The sequence below is a fragment of the Saccopteryx bilineata genome, chromosome 2 (genome assembly GCF_036850765.1).
Source record: "Saccopteryx bilineata isolate mSacBil1 chromosome 2, mSacBil1_pri_phased_curated, whole genome shotgun sequence".
Lineage (NCBI taxonomy): Eukaryota > Metazoa > Chordata > Mammalia > Chiroptera > Emballonuridae > Saccopteryx > Saccopteryx bilineata.
This window is the reverse complement of record NC_089491.1, coordinates 18,028,238-18,049,927: the sequence shown is the minus strand read 5'-3', so window position 1 is coordinate 18,049,927 and position 21,690 is coordinate 18,028,238. Positions and strand designations below refer to the sequence as shown.

At 48.5% G+C, this 21,690-nt stretch overlaps 1 protein-coding gene across 5 annotated transcripts in view; it reads right to left on the bottom strand.

The window, feature by feature from the left end:
• Positions 1–21,690, bottom strand: part of ASTN2 (astrotactin 2) — an 886,721-nt gene that overhangs the window by 615,874 nt on the left and 249,157 nt on the right. For 3 of the 5 annotated variants that reach the window (XM_066256387.1, XM_066256389.1, XM_066256391.1), the window contains exon 4: positions 19,371–19,523. The exons of 1 other annotated variant lie outside the window; for it this stretch is intronic. In XM_066256387.1, coding sequence (XP_066112484.1) covers positions 19,371–19,523 — 153 coding nt within the window. The remainder of the gene's footprint in view (positions 1–19,370; positions 19,524–21,690) is intronic. One more of the 5 variants, XM_066256388.1, reaches the window with a different exon arrangement.

Sequence of the window (21,690 nt, the reverse complement as noted above, 5' to 3'; positions counted from 1 at the left end):
CACCGCACGGCTACTACTTCCCACGAAAGGAAACCTGTACTCAACGATTAGGTAATCGTGAAGTGCTGAACAATTACAAAATATCCTGGCTCTTACTGGGAATGGGGGAGGGCTGCAGAATCCTCAAATAGAAGAAGGTGGTGGCTCACAGGAAGACGGCATCCGATTCGTCTGCGAATGACTGGAAACTCCACCTTCCCACGCGCACTGTGAACACTTCTGGTAAAATGAGTCACTGTGCTAGGACGGCGAGTATTCGCGAAGCCTCCACTCTGCACCCAGTGGTTAGACCTGAGCCAGTCCTCAGACCTGGCTCAAGCTCTTTCCTATCTCCTGGCCAAAGGACAGTCTGAGTCCCTCCAGAAAGGCTGCCATCCTGCAGTGAGTGTATACAGCACTGGTTTCTCCAGACTTTCGTCAGAGGGACGACAGCCGTTTACCTGGGTAACTACATACCCAGGCTAGAGAAACATCGTGTTTTCCAAAGACAGTAGACTACAAGTGGACACTAACATCCAGGCACCCGGGCATACTTGGGGGGGGGGAGGGATGAACTGTCAGGGGACAGAACGGAGTCTTCACCTAGGGCTAATTTTCCAGGAGATAATTGTTTTCCCAGTCCCCGGGTGTACAGCTTACAGAGACATAGGTAATACTGGTTGGAACCTCTTCCCATTGCTCCCCTGGCCTCCCTAATAAGCTCTCCTGGAGGGAACGGCGAGTAGAGGCATTTCCACCCCCAATCAAGAGAGGAAACCAAAACCAGCATCTCGTCCTAAGAGAAAGGGAGGTGATCCGTGACACTCGTGAAGGCCTGGGAGATGCAGCCAGCTCCCTTCAAAACGCAGATGGGTCCAGGAGGGCGGCAGGGGCCGCCACAGACTCAAACACATCGTGGGCTCAATCGCAGCTGCCGAATGTCGTGTCTACGCGGCAGCCAATTAACAGGGCCTCGGGCGTTCAGTCGGTGGCTATCGATCCAGAGGAGAAGGTTTCTTCCCATCTCTGCCTGGAAGGAGGATCGGAAGCAGGGTCCACTCCTCTGGGGTGGGCAGCGCGACACCATTCCAGTCTTGCCCCAGAGCTGTATGAATGACCCCACCTCCTGTCACAACCGCCTGAGGGGACTTGTGCCACCTGGACATAGTGCAGAAGAACACACCGATCCCCTCGGTTGACACATGGTCATTGGACCAGATGAACGAGAGAGTGAAAGTACATTTAAGAGCTTGGAGAGACAGCTGGGCTCCAGGAGGTTTTGGAAATCTGATGAAGAAGCAGGTTTGCCGCGTCAGTGGAGAGTTTAGGTTTCCGTGGTCTGTGGCGGGCCATGCATCTGCTCCAGAATAAATGAGAAATCCCTGCACCTTACACTTCCCGAAAGGACGCAAGATGCGACGGGAAGGCAGCATATTCACCGCTTGGGGATACGGCCCTGACCCACTTCCCGGTGGCACGGCAGGCTGCCAGCTCCGAGTGGGCACAGAGGGAAGGGCTCTGCAGCAGCTCGGGCTCAGGCGCAAGCCCCCCATTGGCACCATACGATCCGGTGGTCCCTGTGGCGCACAGAGGCAAGGGCTCTGCAGCAGCTCGGGCTCAGGCGCAAGCCCTCCATTGGCACCGTTCGATCGGTGGTCCCTGGAGTGTAAGAGCCACTGGTGATCATCAGTACTGTGTGGAGTTCATCGCAAGTGCCAGTTAGGAAACGTACAACGTAGACCCCTAGGCTTCTGGAATAAGGCCCTGCCATTGCATAATGAAGCTATGCATTCATTCCTGGTGCGCTTCTGGTCTGCTCAAGGGACCAGGGAGCCAGAGCTGCCTAACGAGAGCTGGATTCTGTCAGATCCACCAAGTCATGCAGGAGAGATGACAGATGACAGATCCAGGATCAGGCCCAAGCAAGGTCAGAGGGCACAGGTAAACTACAGATCCCATGTCATCGACCATGGGCACCTTCCCACCACCTTACACTTATGATCACCTGGCAGAGGGGTGGGTGGGAGGCCATGATGACATCACAAAGAGGTATCGGCTCCATAAATAGACACAAGCTAAAAGACAGACCGCTTCCGCTCGATGGGCAGAACTTGGGAGGATGCACCTGGCCGTCCACTTTGTGGGGAAAGAGGAGGTTCAGGGCTCATTCAGGAACCTCCCTCGGTGAGTCACTGTCCCCAAGCAGCAGAGACTCAGGGCTGACCCTGTGGGAACCACTCCAGTCTCCAACACCTTGTGCTCTACCAGAGGGCTTTGGGGTTCAGCAGATTTGGGTTCAAATCCAGACTCTGTCACTGACCAGCTAGGTGACATTTGGCAAGATTTTTTCTCATCTGTAAAATGAGAGTCGTAATAAAGTCAACCCTAGAGGGACATTGTGGAGATTTAATCAGACGTATTAAAAGACAGGCACGGTGTTCAGTACCTAGCAAACCCTTGGTGAATAAGGGTACAATGACAACAGGTGATGCTAGTGCTTGGTAAACTGTGAAGTGCTGGCCCAATATAAAGGATTTTCTTTCTACCGGCATCTAGCCTTTATTCTTCAGGTCAAATTGTCATTTTCTGGGACAGAGGGAGGAGAAAAGCATAACAACATTAGGAGAAAGGCAAAGAAAAGAAATTTTGCAGTGAGCGTGGGAACCCCCCTCTAGGCACGCCTTTCTACCGCTTCCCACTCCACTTCTCCTCCGCCCTCTTCTCCAAGGCCATCTTGTTTTAATCTGGACTTGGACTTCCCTGGGAAACCATTTCCATTCTTCTTGCCCACCGTGCCCAGTGAGAGTGGGCTGCCACGTCTTCCCGCCCGTCTCTAGGACATGGTTGCCTGTGCTGGTGAAGGCAGCGGTAGCCACGGCGGTTAACACGACGCCTGTCACATAGCACTCGCACAAACAACAGTGGTTGAACTGAATTTACGGAAATTAGGGAGACAGGATTTCAGACCCGTGATTGCCTCTGGGTTAGTGTGTAACCTTGGGTAAACCATCATCTTCAAGGCTTCAGTTTCTCATTGTCAAAAAAGGAGATGTCTTAGGCCTCCTCCAGCTTAAGGTAACAGCTATTGTGGACAGAGTTATAAACTGGGAGTCAGTAAACCAGGGTTGGGGGCTCAGACCTGTCATTAACCATGGTAGAGAAGTCGCTTCGCCCTCTCTATGCCTCAGTTTTCTCACCTGGATTACGGGTGACTTCCAAGTCCTCACTTCCCATTTCACAGTCCTGGATTTCTAGAATATTTACTTTTAGGCCCCTTTGGGGTTCAAGGTCAAGGCATTTAAGCAGTGGACACATTTTTTTTACCGGAGGCCTCTCGGATCTTACTGGATGAACTAACTCTGCCATAATAACACACAGTAATAATGACCATCAATATTGCATGCAATCGATAAAGTAAGTAGCATCATATTACGGTTCAACTCAGATGGTATCTTTCACCTGAGAGTCTGCTGATGCTTCTGCAAGACGCATGAAAGCAAAGAGGGGTTGCTACTTGAGCCACTCACTTCAATCTTCCTTGCGCATGCATTTTCAAACCTAAAGGGAGGTGCCATGGGTGGTGAAGACAGCACTGGACCTGGTTTTAGAAGCTGAGGCTTCACAGCCAGGTTCCTTTACTTCCCAGCTGTGTGTCTGTGGGCAAGTGACTCCACCTCTCTGGGCCTCAGTCTCCTCATCTGTGAATGCTTCCCTGCTTCCCTGCTCCCCTCCCAGGGTCCTTGCAGAGATCACCTCAGATAATGATGTGAAAACTTGTTGTAAACTGTTTAGCTCTTTGCAAACACAAGGTGTGGCTATTATGGTAATCAAAAGCAAATGGCACATGAATATTTCACAAGCATGGACTGGGGCAGGTTATTTGCAAAGCATTTCCACCTAACGAAGTTTTATTAGTACACGCTCCCTTTCCTTATTACAATCTTCCTAATAATCTCTTTCCAAATCTTATCTTCAAGCTCCCTTTGTCTCTCCTGTCATTTCTTCTTAATATCTCCTCTCTTACGTAGCTATTTATTACTGGATGTTGGGTGGCATTCAGGGAGGCAGAAAGATACACAAATACATATTTTGTACAGAGACATAAACAAAATGAAGCAAGGACACCTCAATTCTAAGCTAAGATATTAAAAAGTATCCATCTTCCTTGTGGGTCCTTCAAAATGGCTCACATTAGTGATACTTAGTCTGAAATTAGGTTTAACAACCCCATCCCCATAGGCGGTCTCAAATGCATTCACATGTGGCACTAATACGAGTAGAGAAAGAAATAAAACAGGCTGGGATGCATTTCTTTTTACTCTTAAAAAAAAGTATAAGTTTTTACAAAGCCTTTTGGAGTCTCTCTTGGCTAAAACAGAAATCCTTTTGCCATTCACTTGCTCCTGAAGTGAGGGCTCGCTAGCTGCAAGATTATGATGAGGGTAAGCATTAATTAAATCTAACTGCGAGGGAATAATTAGGTACACATATCCGTCAGGGCAAGTTGTCACTATCCAGTAACAAAGTTAGATACGAACTCCATCAGCAGAACTGTCAGGCAGCTGTTAAAAGGATATAAATGTGTCCCAAAAGTATCATTTCATTTGGGGCGAGGGGGTTGGATTGCAAAGGATTAATGAGGCGAGGGGTTTGTGTTTTGAATTGGATATAAAATGCAAACCAAGTAAGTTGTGATATAATCATTTAACCTTAATGGTTTAGTGACATTTGGATTTCTAACACGTGGTGGGAACAATTAGACCTTGTACATCAAATCTACATTTTCCATCATGAAATGAGATAAAGATTAGATTTTATTTTGTAAAACTAAGCTGCACGAAAGTTTGCAGCAAAATCATAAAATCTAATTTACACAGATGGCACGTTCTTAATAATAATTAGGCGAGAGAAATGAATGCAAATCCCACCAGGGTAATTAAGAGATTCAGGAAAGGGCCCTTATGTGTGGCTGCCTTTATTTCTGCCAAACTCCAGTCTAACCTTTGAGACCTGTGTACGTGCTGAGACCCCACACAGGCGATGCCAATGCAAGTCTTGGAGGCAAGTGCTGCAAATTGGCAGAATGTCAACTCAGGAGAGAGGACAGTGGGTGGGGGGCAGACAGAGCTAAGTTTATATCCAGGCTCCGCCACTGACTGACCACGTGAGCTTGAGCCCCTTAACTTCACGCCTCTGAACATCCTTATTACAAAATACGTTACGAAAGGGCGGTTACAAGAACACATTGGAAAGCACCTACCACGAGGGATGGAACAAGGTAGGTGGCCAATTATTGCTGCTGTCTCTGATCAGATGCCTGTCCCAAAGTAGGAGATAGGATAAAACAAACCAAAGCGCCAGCCCCAGGATCCGTTCCTCCTATAACGTCATCTCGGCCAGCAGAGTCATGGGCAGTGATGGTTTCCAGCCAAGACAAGGAAGAAGAAGCCTGACCCATTTCACTGCAGGCCTGGCGGACAACTCAGACGGTCAGAGCCAAGGTCATTGCTTCCCATGCACTTACAACGATTTGTCATTGTCGCACTTGATTGCTTCCTGGCTTGACTTCCTTGCCTGTTTCCTCCTCTGTACCTCGAGTCCACAGAGACAGGGACACTGTGTGTCTGGTTTTCCACTGCCACATCGGGACCTAGCAGGGTGTCTCCTACTTGCCAGGCACTCAGCTGAAGGAATGAATGGAAGTCACGTTGCAGGTCAGGGGCAGGGATGTCGCAGGAAGGGTTAGAATCTGGGAAATGGGACCCAGAAGCAGCAGCAGAAGCAGCAGCCGCCGCGGCCACCACAGCCACGCAGAAGCACTAGAGAGAGGTTAGAAAGGATTCGTCCTACGGCGGGGGAGGGGGGGGGATGTACTAGGATCACAGAAGCTGATCTTAGTCAGCATGAGGCCAGAGAACCTATCCGAGATCCTAGCCATTCTGGGATGCTCTAAGTATCAGCATAAATACTTATCTCAAGGTTTTGTTGAGTTATTTCCATGGAGTCCTGCCTGAAAGCAGAATTTCTTTACAACCCTTCCCCATCTTGGAATCTAGGTATGTAGCTACTAATATCGCAACATTCGGCATGAAGGGGGTCACGCCGACCCTTGACAGCCACCAGCTTCAGCAAGGTAACCAGGCTAACAGACACAGGGGGAGGTCAGATGTCACAGCTATTCTCCAGAACCTTCTCAACTAGCCCACACACAGGGCCTTTTTATTTCCGGAAGCTATCCTAAGGAAATGGACTATTTTATGGCCTGAAGGAGAAATATGAGGAATATGGATTGAAACAAAGTACTACCACTTTGTCTTGACAGTGACCGTTTTTCTGAAAGTGTTTTTCTTTCAATCACAACCCCTTGGCAACCGGTGCTCCCCCCAGAAGACAAACTTTAATAAAATCAGTGCACATAGGTTGCTGCCCCTACTCCCACCCCTGATGGAAAGAAATGTCCGGCAAAGGGATACAAATTAAACCACATTTAGTCATAAATGTTGCAAAGAGTCATCCTGGAAAATGAAATAAACCTTCATGAAATGGGGCCAAAGCCAGGAAATTGAAGTTATAAGATTTCAAGACCCATAAAGAGAATTTCTCGCTTCCGGAGAAAAATCTTTAAACTCTGATTCTTGGAAACAGAACTGTACACATACATGCCCACTGAATTATATTTTCAATAGTACAGTTCAATTTATCTATAGAATTATTTTGCCTACTTGATGTAATAGGAAGTTTTCTGTAAAATCTCTCACTTTGATTATATATATTCATTAACTAGTTGTACTTTTCTCAATTGTGGTTTTTTTGTTTTTTTATTTTTTATTTTTTATGTTTTGGACATACTTTGGAAGCTGTGTTGTTTCAGCACAAAAGCAAAGATTTCATTTGTCGCCTGGTGAACCATACTTTTTATGATTAATTAGTGATACCCTTATTCCTAAAAAAAGTATTTTGCAGATACGATTTTTCTTTTTGTTGAGAGGGGGGGAGGGAGAGAGAGAGGGACAGATAGGAAAGGGAAGAGATTGAGGCAGATGACACAATTTTAATATATAAAACCTAAAGACTCACCAAAAAAAAATCCAACAAAATCAAAACTTAGATCAAATTAACACAGTCAGTAAATTTGCAGGACCCAACATTCGCATACAAATACCTGTATTATTAATTCTACACACTCACAGTGGATTATCTGATAGAGAAATAAAGAATATGAACCCATTTAAAATAGATCAAAACAATAAAATACTTAGAAATAAATCTAATCAAAGAGTTGAAAGATCTCTACACCTGCAAGAATAACTACAAGACATTGATTTAAAAAATCACAGAAGACTCAATAAATTGAAAGCTATCCTGTCTTCAAGAATTGGAAGAATTCATATTGTTAAAAAGTCCCTACTGCCCCAACCCATCTATATATAGATTTGATGCAATCCCTGTCAAGATTCCAAAGGCATTTTTCACAGAAGTAATTTGCCCTATATTTATAATTCTTCCCCAGCTGTCATTTGATTAATATTTGTCTAGTATATATTTTCCCTTTTCCTTTACTGTCAGATTTTTCTGTCTGTGTTTTAAGGAAATCTCTAAACATCACATAACTGGGTTTTATTTCATATAACCTATCTCTGAACTTTAACATGCAAATTATATTTACTGTGATTACTGATGTTTTTGTCTTATCACTATAAAGTTACCTTTCATTCTTTCTTTCTCCTGCTTTCTCTTTACTACTTCTATCTCCCCCCTACCACCACCACCACCACCCTACTGGGCACCTGGAGTCACCAGGACATCTGTTTTGAGACTCAGAGTTTAGCATGGTGTGCGCACAAGCACGTGTGTGTGTGTGTGTGTATAAAAGGACCCCACCAGCTTTGCACACCATGCTGGTGAAGGTTTACATAGTTTGCCATTTTTCTTTCCATATACGAATGGGAGCTTTTGTTACAAATCAAAATATTTCTGTATTTAAAAATCTATATTCTAGAATTGGGGCGTTTCCCCAAAATATTGAAGTGCCAATATATAAACATAGACAAGGAGCCGGTTGAAAAAGCCAGGACCTCTCAGCGACACTCCCCACCCCCTCCCCCTGAAGTGTGTGTCTGGAGCACAGCTGGAGCTCTCCTGCCCCTGGCCCCTGCACTCACCCACAGCTCCCGCATGTATAAGCACGTCTGTCTCAAACACGGGGTAATGCTGAGCTCCTCTCTGTAATCTCCGCAGCGGTGGACCCGTGCGATTCCCGCTGAACTAGAAAGGAGCACAGGCTGCCACCTTTGAACCACGTGTTTCAGCTCAGTTCCCCAACGGTCCATCCTCTTGTAGGTCATCATGAAAGAGGGCCGTTTTTGTAAGTCAGGGGACTTCCATTCCTGGGTCATCTACACCGTTCCTGCCTGTGCCATGGATGACATCGGCCCTCTCTCATTCTCGACATCTACAAGCAGGTCTGATTAGAGGACAGTGAAACCCACTGCTATCTCTGATGGACGCAGAGCACATTGGGAATCGCCTCGACTGTGTGCTTGGAGCCTGAGGCAACGACTCTGAGACGTCAAGGCTTTGCCTAAAGTCACACAGCAATTAGACAGTCACGTGGCATTAGAGCTAGGATTCTATAAGTACAAATCTGAAATGTCCCCTTACACTAGGGGAGGCGGAGGTTGCCGGCTATATCAAGCCCACTGCCTATTTTGTATGGTCCACAAGCTAAGAATGATTTTTACATCTCTAAGTGGTGAAAGCACATCCAAAGAAGACTATGTTAAGACGGGAAAATTGTATGAAATCCACATGTTAGCATCAAAAATAAGCACCACTCTATTACAAAAGTGGTCATTGATTATGATCGTGTATTGAATTGCATCAGTATACATTTCTAGAAAACGTCCTCTCCTTGTTCAAGTGCCCACGTACCATTCTCCAGTTTGCCTTTTGTCAGCGAGGCCTCAGACGTTTTCCGCCTGGCCCTTTCCTGAAAACATCTGTCGATCCCGCACCAGACCGCAGGCCTGCCTTTGCGAGGGATTGAGCCAGGGCCCAAATCTCCTGCTCGTCTGTATACCAGCCAGGCCGTACCTAACAACGGACCCTAACAACAGCTTGAGGTCCAAAGCTCTCTGGCACCGTTAGAGAGGGGCGAGGGAGCAGAGGGAGCAGAGGTACAGAGAGGTACACTGAGACGCCTTAGAGCAGCGGTTCTCAACCTGTGGGTCGCGACCCCGGCGGGGGTCGAACGACCAAAACACAGGGGTCGCCTAAAGCCATCGGAAAATACATATGGGAACCGCTGCCTTAGAGACACTGCAGCTTCAGGTCCAGACCACCGCCCTGAAGTGAGCTGTAACCTTTTTGTTGGTGGAGGGTCTTGCCTCCCATTTGGAAAAAAGAAAAACAAACAAACAAAAAACACCATACCTGTAGAGCTCAACAGAGCGCAGTGTACTAGCCTGTGGTCTTTACATCAGCTACAAGTGGATTCGGGTCAGAGACTGGCCCTTCCTGGGCCAGCTGTCCCGCAGGATCCTGTGGTCACATACTTGAGCCTCAGTTTTTCCATCCACAAAGTGGGGATGATTATGCTTACCTCAAGCAGCTGTGAGGATCCGCCCAGGTTTTTAACCTTAAAAAAGGGGGCTTCGTGGAATATCAATACTTGCAGGTTTCAAAGATCATGCTCCAGTATTTTGTCACTTTGTCTTTCAAGAAATGAAGGCTACTCCTCTACTCCCTGAATCTGCGATGACCTCATGACTTGCTAGGACACATGTATATAATAGAACGGAGCAGGGGGGATGACGTGTGCCTTCCGAGCTTCCGCGTCAAAGGCCTGGAGGCTCCTGTTCTGGCTGCCTTTGGACGCCTCCACAGGGCACCAGCAGCCTCAGAGAGCTGGCTGAGCACAGGTGCATGACCAGGACCCAGGTCGGATGACCCTGCCCCACCCAGTCCTGAAGACCTGCCCTGCGGAGCCCGATCCAAATGTTTGAATTAAGAGCCAAGTCAATGGTTGCTGTATGAAGTCACACATTCTCGGGGTGATGATGATTGACCACGACTCTCACTGTCACAGCACTGGACCTCTCTGATGAAGGAAACAGCCCAGGGTCGTGTTCCCAGGCCCTGTCAGGATCCGATCTAGAGCCTCCTGTTTAAGGCCGTTTGCAGTTGCTTCTGCACCTGGCCAGGCCAGACAGAGGTAACTGAGAGCCACCTGACATATTTCAGATAAACAAAGAAAACCGCCTGGAGGAGACATGCACTTTCAGGAACGCAAACTTCTCTGAAAGACACATCAGAGAGGATGTGTGGAAGCGGCTGCATGCTCTGACTACAAATCAGCGCTCCCACGACTCAGTCCAGCAGTGCCCGAGGAGGGGCTGGTTGTAGTGGTACTGACCCTGGCAGCACTGCTTAGGAGGGGCCTGCAGTCAAGCTGAAAACCAGAGTCTCTGGAAACAGGCTCCCAGATCAAATACGCACATCATTCCCTGTCTCTGAAAATTCCAAGGCTCTGACTCCAGGATGCAGCAAATCTACAGTGTGCGTTAAAGGAGCGCTCCATAGCATTCCAGCACGTACTCCAATAGTCCAGCCGTGGGAGACAAGAATGCTCCTCATATCACATCCCCAGGTGCTGGGGACCGAATACCAAGAAGATTAAACCGTTTCCTTAAGGACTCACTGAACGTCGGAGCTGGAGTTCAAATCAGGTTTTCTGACTCCAAATACCAGACTTCACAATGAAACAATAAACACTTCCAGTTAGATTGATAATCAAAGACCATGTGAGTTGCAAAAGACCTGTGGCAACGATCTAAACCCATCACCTCTGCTTTCCAAATTAGCACCCCGGATTCATTAGTCCTCACTGTCTTCAGCATGGCCTGCTGAGCACTTGGCATACATTAATTCCAATCCTCCAAGCCTCCTCAGGAGGAGGCCCATCGGACAAACTGCCGATTGGGTAATGGTGAGCCCAATAAGTCATTTCCCCAAATCGAACGAGTCAGAGGCAGAGCTGGGATATAATGAGACCACATAGATCTGACTCCAAAACCTGAAGTCATTTCCACAAAGCCACACAGCTTCTTAGAAAAATTGAGGCTTGGAGAGAGAAGGTCTGGTTTAAGATCGCGCAGCCCGTTCGGTTAATTGTCCATTAATCCACCAATCATTAATTGAGCATCTGCTCTTTGTCAGGAACCGGGCTGGTAGGTGGAAGCAAGACCCGACCTTGAACAAGTCACTATACTTAAGGAGATTAATTAAGGGAGAAGAGAATTAGCCATAAGTGACTCTAATAAAAGGTAATGATAAATGACAAATATCATCAGGAAGATAAAGAAAAGGTTATCAAAGTTTGGAGAAAGTATGAGTGGCTTTCCTTTGTGAAAAAAATCTGGCAAGACTTCACAGAGAAAGTGTCCGGAAGGCTCTGGAGGCAGAGCAGGTTGTGGGCCTCGGCAACGGGGACGGGGAGGATGGTCAAGCTGGAGACACGGCGCGGAGGAGGAGAAAGGGTTCACCACGGACTGAGGGCTAGACTCAAGAGCCCAGAGCCACCCCGTCTTCCTTCTATCCCTGCAGCTCTCTCATGGTTTCAAATTAAACTTCATTTTGGTTTTTCAGCATCAGGACTTCCTTTGCAACGAGCTTCACCCAGGAGAGAAGGCTGCTGAGGGGACACAGGGCTCGGGGAACAAAGAGGGAAACCAGAGGAATAAAGACTGAGCCTGTTGGCCGCCTGTTCAATATTTAAGCAGAGCAACAACCCAGTAAGGCAAATAATTTAAAGCCATCAATGTTTCTAAAATTTTTTTCCCCAACTAAGTGAATAATTTATAGCCAGCTGCTAATAAGCAGGAGAAAAAATATATTAACATCAGCCTGCATTGAGAGGTCAGTGTCTCACAGTGAAAGAGCACACGGGGGCTGGCCCAGCAGGGAGGATACAGGAGGCAGAGTGTGCCTCTCCTCCCAGGGCGGGACGCAGCTGGGAATCGTGGGAGTGCATTCCAGAGCCTGTCTCTGCCAGTGGACCTGGTGTCGACCCACCTCACCAGCATCTTCTTTGCTCACAGTTTTCCCTGGATATTCCCAGAATGCCTTGCACAGAGTCACTCCCACGTACCTTGCCCTGTTGTCTCTCTTCTAGCAGCAATGTCTTCCCACTCTCTTTCTGCGGTTAACACGAATGTATTCTTCAAAGCCCACTTCCTCTGTGAAGCCTTCCTTCCTTCCTCTCCCAGTCCAGTGCACACCCCAGGCCCGCCCCACCCCTTCCCATGTATCCCATAGAAAGGCAGATGGCTAAAGCCCTGCCCTTCCCTAAAAGATGCAGTGCTGATTGATGGCAGAGACCTGGGGGGCACATCTTATACTGGATGACATACCTAAAACCGTGAAGTGGGGAGCGCTGGACAGTGACATAACCACTGGGGTTATCACTCCTGAGGACATGGCGCTGTGTTTCTGGGGCCAGAGGCAGCCTGCAAAGGGACAGTCCTGACTGTCTGCGCAGAGAGAGATGCCTCACTTTCCAGAGCCTTGCAGCTCGTCAGCACCCTCACAGCAGCACGGATACTACAGAAACACCTGCAGATGCAAGAGGAGCTGTAGCTTCTTTCCTGCTTCACAGCTAGAAAATCTTGCTCTGGCTGGCTAAGACTACGACTCAAGTCATCCGAGAATTGAAATGCTGGCTCTCTCGGGGCTCTGAACGCACGTGGGCAAGTCAATGAACCTGTCTAAGCTTGAATTACCTCTTTCATAGAATGAAATTTAGGGCAGTTTTTAAGTGAGATATACTTAATGAGCACAGAACTTAGAACATACTAGATGCCCCATAGATGTGAGCGGCACCATATCTTGTTAACCCATTGTATACCATGAAAATCTCAACTATTTCCTTTTATCCATCCAGCCATTCATCCACCCATCCACCCATCCTTCCATCCTTCCTTCCATCCATCCATCCATCCATCCATCCATCCATCCACCCACCCACCCAACCACCCATCCATCTACCCACCCATCCATCCACCCATCCATCCATCCACCCATCCATCCATTCATCCATCCACCCACCCACACACCCATTTATATAGTCTTCCATTCAGGCAGTGCTATTCTATGCCAGTTCTATGCTAGGTATTTGGGCTACAGAGAGACATCAATCACTGCCCTTCCCATCCCGGGACTGTCAAAGTAGGGAGGGAGACAGATGTGTCCACGTGTACTTATGATGGATGGATTAGGGCTACAGTAGAAGGATGGATGGATTAGGGCTACAGTAGAAGGCAGCACAGAGCTTCACGTGCCCAGACAAGAAGTGGCTCGCTCAGGTGACTTAGGGCAGAGAGCAGGCTGTGGGTGGGGTTGTCACAGAGGAGGCTTTGAAATGGGATTCTGAAATAGTGAGTACCAGTGTATTGCCTCAAAAAGAGCAAGGGGAGGAGAGGAGGGCATTTCAGGAGGAGCATGGTCAGTACTGAAAGGCATGTTGGGGAGGGGAAAATGGACCATGTGCTGGAGGTCACAGAATACAGTGGCTTAGGGCTTGGTGGTGGGGGGCCCAGAGGGAGGCTGGAGTCCAGGATAGAAAGGGGCTTTGTGTAGCACAGTGGTTTTCAATGATTACAGACCCATCTCCATACAACATCAGGGTGGTTAACTCTTTTGTGGACTGGCACCACATTTCTGGTGGACCAGGACCAGTCTGCGGGCCCGCCGTTGAAAACCACTGGTGTAGCCGGCTAAGGCAACTGTTTAATCCTGTTAAACAGTGCGCCCTTCATCCTATAGATTCTTGCTTCTACAACTGGGTAAATGTGTCCCTAATGGGTAATAATTCTGATAAAATTAACAGTAATAGTGAAACAGCAGTGATGAGAATGGTAAATAATACAGCAGGAGCGCTCGCAGGGCCGGGGTGGCTCTGCGCTCAGTGCTGTACCAGCATTACCGGGCACATTCCAGATCTGATCCCGTGGAAGCCCTTGGAGGGGGGTCCCTTATCATCCTAGTACAACCGGCCTGAGGATGTTTCCTCTTCCTGGGACATCGAGGTTACCTAGAGACTTGAAAAAATGTTAAATAACTGACAAATAATGGCACATAATGTAGACCAAAGTAAGCACGTACATATAAAATAGAACGTCATGATTTTTTATTTAAAGATGGAACCTGGGATTTGGGACTTAGGACAACTGATCTTTTGAGCACAGCTGCAGGCCTAGGGGGGCGGGGTGTGTGCTGACTCTCATCTGCCTTCTCTGCAAAAAGTCTGAAATGTCTCCAGGGCAAGAGACAGAACACTGGGAAGACGTTCAGACAGGAGAGTGACGGGGCCCGATTCAGCGTGTTTTCAGAAGAACACTCCAGCCGCCAGGACGGGAGAGGGGTTCTGTGGCTGAGGAGGCTGTCGGTGCAAGAACACGGATGAGGGCGTGTGAAAGCTGCACCAGGTCAGAGGCCAGGGCCCGGGCAGGAGGGGATGGGAGTGTGAGCCTCCGCAGGCCCAGCCCCAGGACAACGAGCATGTGCCGCTCTCCACTGAGGGTCGGCTATGGGCCCGGCCCAGGACCGCACATTTTGTGGGCATTATCTCACAAGTGACGTGTGATTTTGGTATTACCAATGCCATTTTACAGATGGAAAAACTGAGGCTAAACCACAGCTTCTTCATTCGCTTCACACCATTCAATCATTCAATTCGCCAGCGGCTGAACTGAATTTTAAATACTAACTCCTGCTCTTAAAGACCACTGAACCTCAGGGGTCCCTTCCTCACATCTAAAGAAAGCTTACCCTGCCTTATGTGAATTGTCAAGGTCTCCTTCACGACGCTCACGGGCTTGGGAGAGTGGCGACCCCACAGCTGCCCCATAAAACCCCACCACGGACATGAAGGCATCAGTCAAGTGCTCCACTGCCTTCCCGTCCGCCTTAGGACGATGCATTTCAGCATCCACGGGCCCCTCCGGAGGAGGCCGTAGCTACAAGAGCACATTGCAGCTGCTTTGAGCCATGTGTTCAATTCCATGACAACGGCTTTTCGCAACTCATGTTGCTGCGTACCTCCAGGCCCCGTGGGCTGGGCCCGAAGCCTAATGAAGCAGAGAGAGGCCAGGTGCTCCCCACTCTGGGCCAGAAGGCCCACAGCCACCTCAGTGGCAGGAAGAGGAGAGAGACAGAGAAAGACGGAGGATGTAGTCCGTCGTATCTGGGATTTCTGATGATCAGCGTAGGGTAACAGAGCACCTCCCAAATTGTGTTTCTGTGTTTGCTTTCTGTTCCTCAAGATGTCGCTGAATGTTCTGGGGGTGGCGGGAGGGGGAGAGATGGAGGACGGAGTCTGTAGTCAACATGGTTGCAGACATTGGGATGAACAAAGAAACCCAGCTGTCGATAGGCCCACATTTTCTTTCCCAGGGTCTTTAATAGTCTGAGATGCATTTGGAAATTTCTAGGAGAAAGAGAGCATGTGAAGAGTTCCCAGAACTTATATCTTTGTCCAAGAACATTCTGAGGCCCTCAGGGGGTAGGTGTGCGCGCTGGGAAGTGCAGGGCTGGTGTATCCTCGCCCTGGGCTCCCTCATATAGAGATATTATTCAGTGGGGCAGTAACATCACGAGCACCACGGGAATGAGCCATTTAAAAAATTACCAGCATCCACTTAACGCCTTTAATACGCCATGCGTGAGTGAGTCTGTGTGGGGGGGAAGCAGGATTCCCGGGAGGTCTGGACCAGGAGCTTCTGGTTTATCTGGGATCCCTCTTAAACATCAATGTCAAAGTCACACAACTGGGCCACTCTCCAGTGACCTTGGGAGTGAGTATTCAACAAACACTTATTAAATACTTTTAACGTCTTTGGTTTAAGACTATGACACATGTTTTATAGAGGAAAATAGTAAATAAATGAACAAATAAACCTAAGTTTTAGACTTTAATATTATAGAGGAGGTACAAAAGGGTACACAACCAGCAGCAGGCTGAGGGTGGGAAGGAGTCTATCTGGAGGAGAGTCCTGAGGAGGTGACACTGGAGTTGGGAGCTGAAAGGTGAGCAGGAGCCAGCCAGGACAGGAGCTGGGGAGTGAAAGGGGCCGTCGTGGCCAGGGGAAGGAACAGCCAGTTCTCAGACTCGGAAAGTAGGGACCCATTCTTGCAACAGGAAGTTCGTGCATGTGACTAACGCTCCAGGAAATGCCAATCGAGTGAAGAGAACAGCAGCCAGATACAGACGGAACAGGGTCCAAAGCCATGGCAAGGGGCTTGGATTGTATCCTATGGGTAACAGGAAGCCACCGGATGACTTTCACCTGATGTGGGTCATGGTCCTAAAAGATTCCTCCGGCTAACTGAAGAGAATGAACCTCAGGGAAGGTAAAGGGTTTTAAGTGAGAACTGAGAGGTAGCACTAGTCACAATGGTGACGAAGAAAGGGAGGAAAGATTCGAGATGCATTCAGGGGGCAAAATAAATTTCTTCTTGCGTTTTCTGCGGCCCTATTTAACTTGTAAATTACAACCACTTGATATCTAATTATAGTCTAAGTCAAACAGCAGGTTTTCATTAATAATCTCATTCTGAAACTCTGCTTTAAGAGAAGGAAACAGATTCCAACGTGGAGGCCAAATTTTATGCCAAAAATGAAAAAAAAAATCCATGTGGTATTGTTTGTAGTGGCGAAATACTAGAAATAGTGTGAATGCCTAATTATGGGGATCTCGTTAAGACATTTGTGGTGCATAAAAGGAGAAATATGAGGGAAAAAAATTCAGTGACGTAAAAACTGTTTAGGCTATACCACTAAGACAATGAATTCAGGCTGGTGAAGAAAGGGGATGTGGTGGACTCAGAATCAAGTATATTTATGGGAGCTGTATCGGTAGAGATGAAGGAGGGTGATTCTTGGTGAGTGTTGGAGGAACAAAGATGGACAGATACGGCTGCACAAAACTCCAAGTGACACTGAAGGTCCAACCCAGAACAAACGTAAGGCGACATTTATTTAGTTCTTGACAAACACTAGCTAAGCATTCCGAGGTAGACTTCATTCACCATTTCAGCAGAGTTCAACAGCAATCCTCTGACGTAGGGGTTGGCATCCCCATTCTCCAGAAGAGGAAACTGAGGCTCAGAGACATCCGATGCCTCTTCCCAAGCCATGCAACTTGAAACAGACTGGACTGGGATTAGCACCCTGGCATTACTGAGCTCAAAGAAACTCTTCCTTATCATTCAAATGGTTCAGCCTGGGGTTTGACCTCATGAGTGCCAAAAAGAGACTTCACCAAAAACTTCTGCCTCAATTGACGACCTCGGGTGAGCATGCAGACCTTGCTTTTTCCACAGACACAGCATCTCACAAGATTAAGGCCTAGACTTCCTCTCAACACACAGCAAGGGTCCATCACATGTGTAGGTCCAGGGTTGGGCCCGGGAATGGAAAGCTGATTCACACAATAAGATATCGAACACTCTGTCTAACCAAGGAGACAGCCAGACAAAAGACAAGTATATTTCTGAAAAAGAAAGTCAGTGTGTGACACATCTATAAAGACATGGGAGAAGTCACACATGGCAGAATTCAGAGCGAACTGGGACTGGGACCATCGGTGACGTCTTCGTGGAAATGTGCCATTCAAGGTAAGCCTTGAAAGGCAGGTAGGACTTCACTAGTATAAAACACAGTGGTTTAATGAAAAAGTCTGGCACTCAGACTGCTTAGTTCTCCCTGGCTCTAGTACTGACTAGGGTGTCCCTTTGGGCAGGTTACTGTGCTTTGTGGTATCACCTATGAAATGGAAATTATCATTGTGCCTGCTTCACAGGGTTGCTGACGATCAATGAGATAACATATACAGAGCATTCAGCCTGCTTCTTGGAATAAGAGTCAATAAATGACAACAATTATTTATAGGGTCCAGAAAGGAGAGTTCAGATGGAAAGTATGGGATAGAAAAGAACATGGAAGGGGAACACGTGGATTTAGAAGAAACAGCACAGAGATCAGAGCTCCATGGTAGCCCTGACTGCCATCTTCATAAGCCTGAGCACTTCTGAAGAAACTGGGTCACCACTGAGGCTCCGATGGAGGGGTGACATAATAAGAACCCAGCTAACAGAAAATGGAGAAGCAAGAGGCAAAGAGAAGAGTGACCTGCTGGGGACTCCTGAGTGGACTGAAGAAATGAAATGAGATTTGGAAATCAGGCAGTGATAAAGGGATTTTTCCCATCCCTGAAGTCACACAGATGGTCAGAGGAGGAGGGAAGAGGAGGGGGAGGGGAAGGAGGAGAAAGAGGGGCTGGTGATGGTGATGGTGATGATGATGACGATGTGTTAGACAGAAAGGGAGGGGGAAGAAAAGAAGAATGTGGTAGCGGTAGAGCATCAGCCTGGCGTGTGGATATCCTGGATTCAATTCTCCACCTTTCTTCTCTCCTTCCTCTCTGTCTTTCTCTTCCCCTCCCACAGCCAGGGCTCCATCGGAGCAAAGTTGGCCCGGGCACTGAGGATGGCTCTGTGGCCTCTGCCTCAGGCACTAGAATGGTTCCGGTTGCAATGGAGCGACGCCCCAGATGGGCAGAGCATCGCCCCCTAGTGGGCATGCCAGGTGGATCCCAGACGGGTGCATGCGAGAGTCTGACTTCCTCCCCGCTTCTCACTTCAGAAGAATACAAAAAAGAAAAAAAAAAAGAAAGAAAAAGAGAATGTGGGAAAGTTTTACTTTGTATTGCACAGTGGGCTATGTGCTTGTAAAATGGGAATAGCTTGGAGAAGCAAAATGACCTGCCAAAGTGACATGGTTAGTTCATTTGAATTTGAAGAGAAATTCAAATTCAAATTTAAACGTAAATTTTAATCCATTTCTGTCTAGTTTACAGTGTTCCTGCTCTTGACTGCCCCATCATTCAGCCTGTTACAGAAAATGAGCCGGAACCCAGCTCTGGGGTCCCGGCCTGAGGACCTTCCATGAGAACATTCTGCCTCTTTTGCTGTCTCCAAAATGACACCAGCGACAACGAAGAGAGCACCTGGCCTGGTCCCGGGTCCTGCCACAGGCACTTCCCATAGAGTCTATGGCATAGACTCTAGTTCATCCTCTCAACCGCTCTGCAGGGTGGATGACGCATTCCCACTCTCAGATGAGGCAGCCGGGGCTCAGAAACCTTAGCTCTACTCCCAGGGGCACAGGTCTGCCGCCTCCCAAAGGCCTCGGCTGGGATGGCTCATCAGGGAGACGGCGGCCCGGGATCTACAAGCACAGAGAAGCAAGGGGAGAGGGCACAGCTCTTCCTGGTGTCTTCCGAAACGGGGGGCAGCCCGCCGATGCCCTGGCAAGAGGTGGTTGGAGAGCCTACCTCGAGACCTGCTCCTCCGCTTCCGCTTTCCCGCCGAGGCGCTGCGTGGCACTGGCTGCAGCTGACCGATCTCGATGGGCGTGTTAGCGCGGAAACTCTCCTTGAACTTCTGCATCAAGGACTCCACTGTCTCCTGCGTCGCCTCAGCTGCTGCTACAGGGTGGGCAATGGGGCTGAGGTTAGGGCTTGGTCCACCCCCAGTCCCTGCAGGACTGGGCCTGGCCACCCGGACTCCCTGGAATTCCCTCCCTGACCCAGTGATTAAACAAGCCACAGGTGCTGGTAAATTCGTGATGCATTGGCTTGCACACTTACTTATTTAGTAACCTATTATGTTCCAGGCACTGCCTCAAACCCTTAAGAAAAGTTTGACACGATCCATAATTCAAGGAATTCATAGCTTGGCAGGAATTTTCCAACATTGTACAAAACCCCTGTCATGGTAAAATACAGAATATGACGGAACCACCAAGAAGAGTCCTCTCTCCCTTTCTGGGAGTCAAGGCAGGCTTCCTGGAGGAAGTGAGATCGTCACTGCAAATTTTAAGAATGAGTAGGAATCAGCAAAGAGTGTAGGATTAGGGTGGGTTTACCGAAGAGATTTGGGATAAGCGTGCACTGGGTAGAAGAGGAGACCTGGGCAAACAGCTAAAGCCACAGAGAGCAGGTGCCTGAGTGGCGAGAGTTTAACCTGGCTGCCCAGGGAGCATGCACAGCAGAGATGGGGCTGGAGAGGTCAGGTCACCTCGTAGGTCGCATTAAGGATTCTGGATTGTCTCCTAGTGGCTGATGTTAATCGCTGCAAGGTTTTACACAGAAAACTGGCATGTTCCAGTTAAGTCCCTTTGATAACAACTACAAACAAGAGTCTGGACAATCTAAGCCGAGGTGGCGAGAGAGGCCAGTCCCGAGGGTTTTGCAGTAGCCAGCCAGGGTCAATGGTGGCTTGTTCCAGGACAGTGGCAGTGAAGGTAGACAGCACAGCAGCACGTGAGTCACACAAGGTTTTAGGAGACAAAACTACAGCATTGCAATGCAGAGATCGCTTGGTCCAATAGCCCCATTGTAACTCCAGTAAATTTACTTTAGGGAAATCAAGGCCCCCGAAGCAGGCATCCGACTCACTCCAAGTGAGCCCGTGGCAAAGTCACGCCTTCTAACTCCTAGTCCAACCTTCCATTTGTATCAATACTGTCCGATGATTTGTTAGTAGCCGCATTTCCACATGCTTTCAAAACTGAAAATAGAACTAAGTTCCAGAGAATGGAAAAAGTGAGGTCAGTAGGGCACAGAGAAAAAGAAGAAAGATAAAAGAAAAGGAAAAAATCAGAAAAGCCCGGGAAGGAAGGAGCGAGGTCACATACACGGCAAGGAGAGAAAAGAACAGGAACAGGACTGATCGGCCTAGGCGCCTTTGTTCTGAGAAAGTCCCGAAGAGAGCCCCGACTTCGAAACCTTCAAACGGAGCCCTCCCTCCGCCTGTGTCCACAGAGGCTTGGAATTTGCTGCAGGAGGACAGGAACCGGAGTGAGAAGACCCAGTAGGAGAGGGTGCAGACGTCCGCGTACGGGACGAGGGCGCCCAGACAGGGTCGCAGAGACGGAAAGAAAGAAGTGGACAGGGTAGCAGAGAGGAGAGACAGAAAGAGTAGATTAGGAGAGACAGAGAAGTGGATAGACCAGGATTAGTTCTTTAGGTACAAGACTCTCCGAACGTGGTGCGGTTGGGCAAGGGGGACTGGACGTGGGAAAGGGAAGTTAGGGAGGCTGCCCCAGATCTCCTCCTGGCTTGGGTAAAGCTTCCGGAACGACGGTGCCTCGGAATCTGAGGAGGGACCCTGGAAGAGAACATGCTTCAGGCAGAAAAACCTTGTGTTGTCTTCCAGATGTCTAAGTGTAGGCGTTGAGGGGACAGTAAGTTCTGTGGGTTTCTTACTCTCAAGAGAGAAATGGGCTCCACAGAAACTCTATGCATTCCTTAGAAAAGGCAGGGAGGGCGTGGGAGTGGTACTCAGACGTGAGCACAGGACAGACAACAGAACCACGTTCCCTGCTGATCCACACTGTCTCTTCTCCCTTCGCACCCCAGATCCGTGCTCCACCCTGGTTCATTCTGCCCCACTCTGTCCCGGAGGCAGACAGACCCTCTCGGGTGGACTCCTTGCTATCTGGCTATTCACTGGGTTTGCCCCAGGGGATGCTCGGCAGGATGCGGAAGGACAGAACTGGGGCGTCGTCTGTCTTCCCTCGCCCTTTCCTGCTCTGTATAGAGACTGGGACCCTCGACCATTCCAGCCTCTGCCGCTTGCCCACAAAGCCCG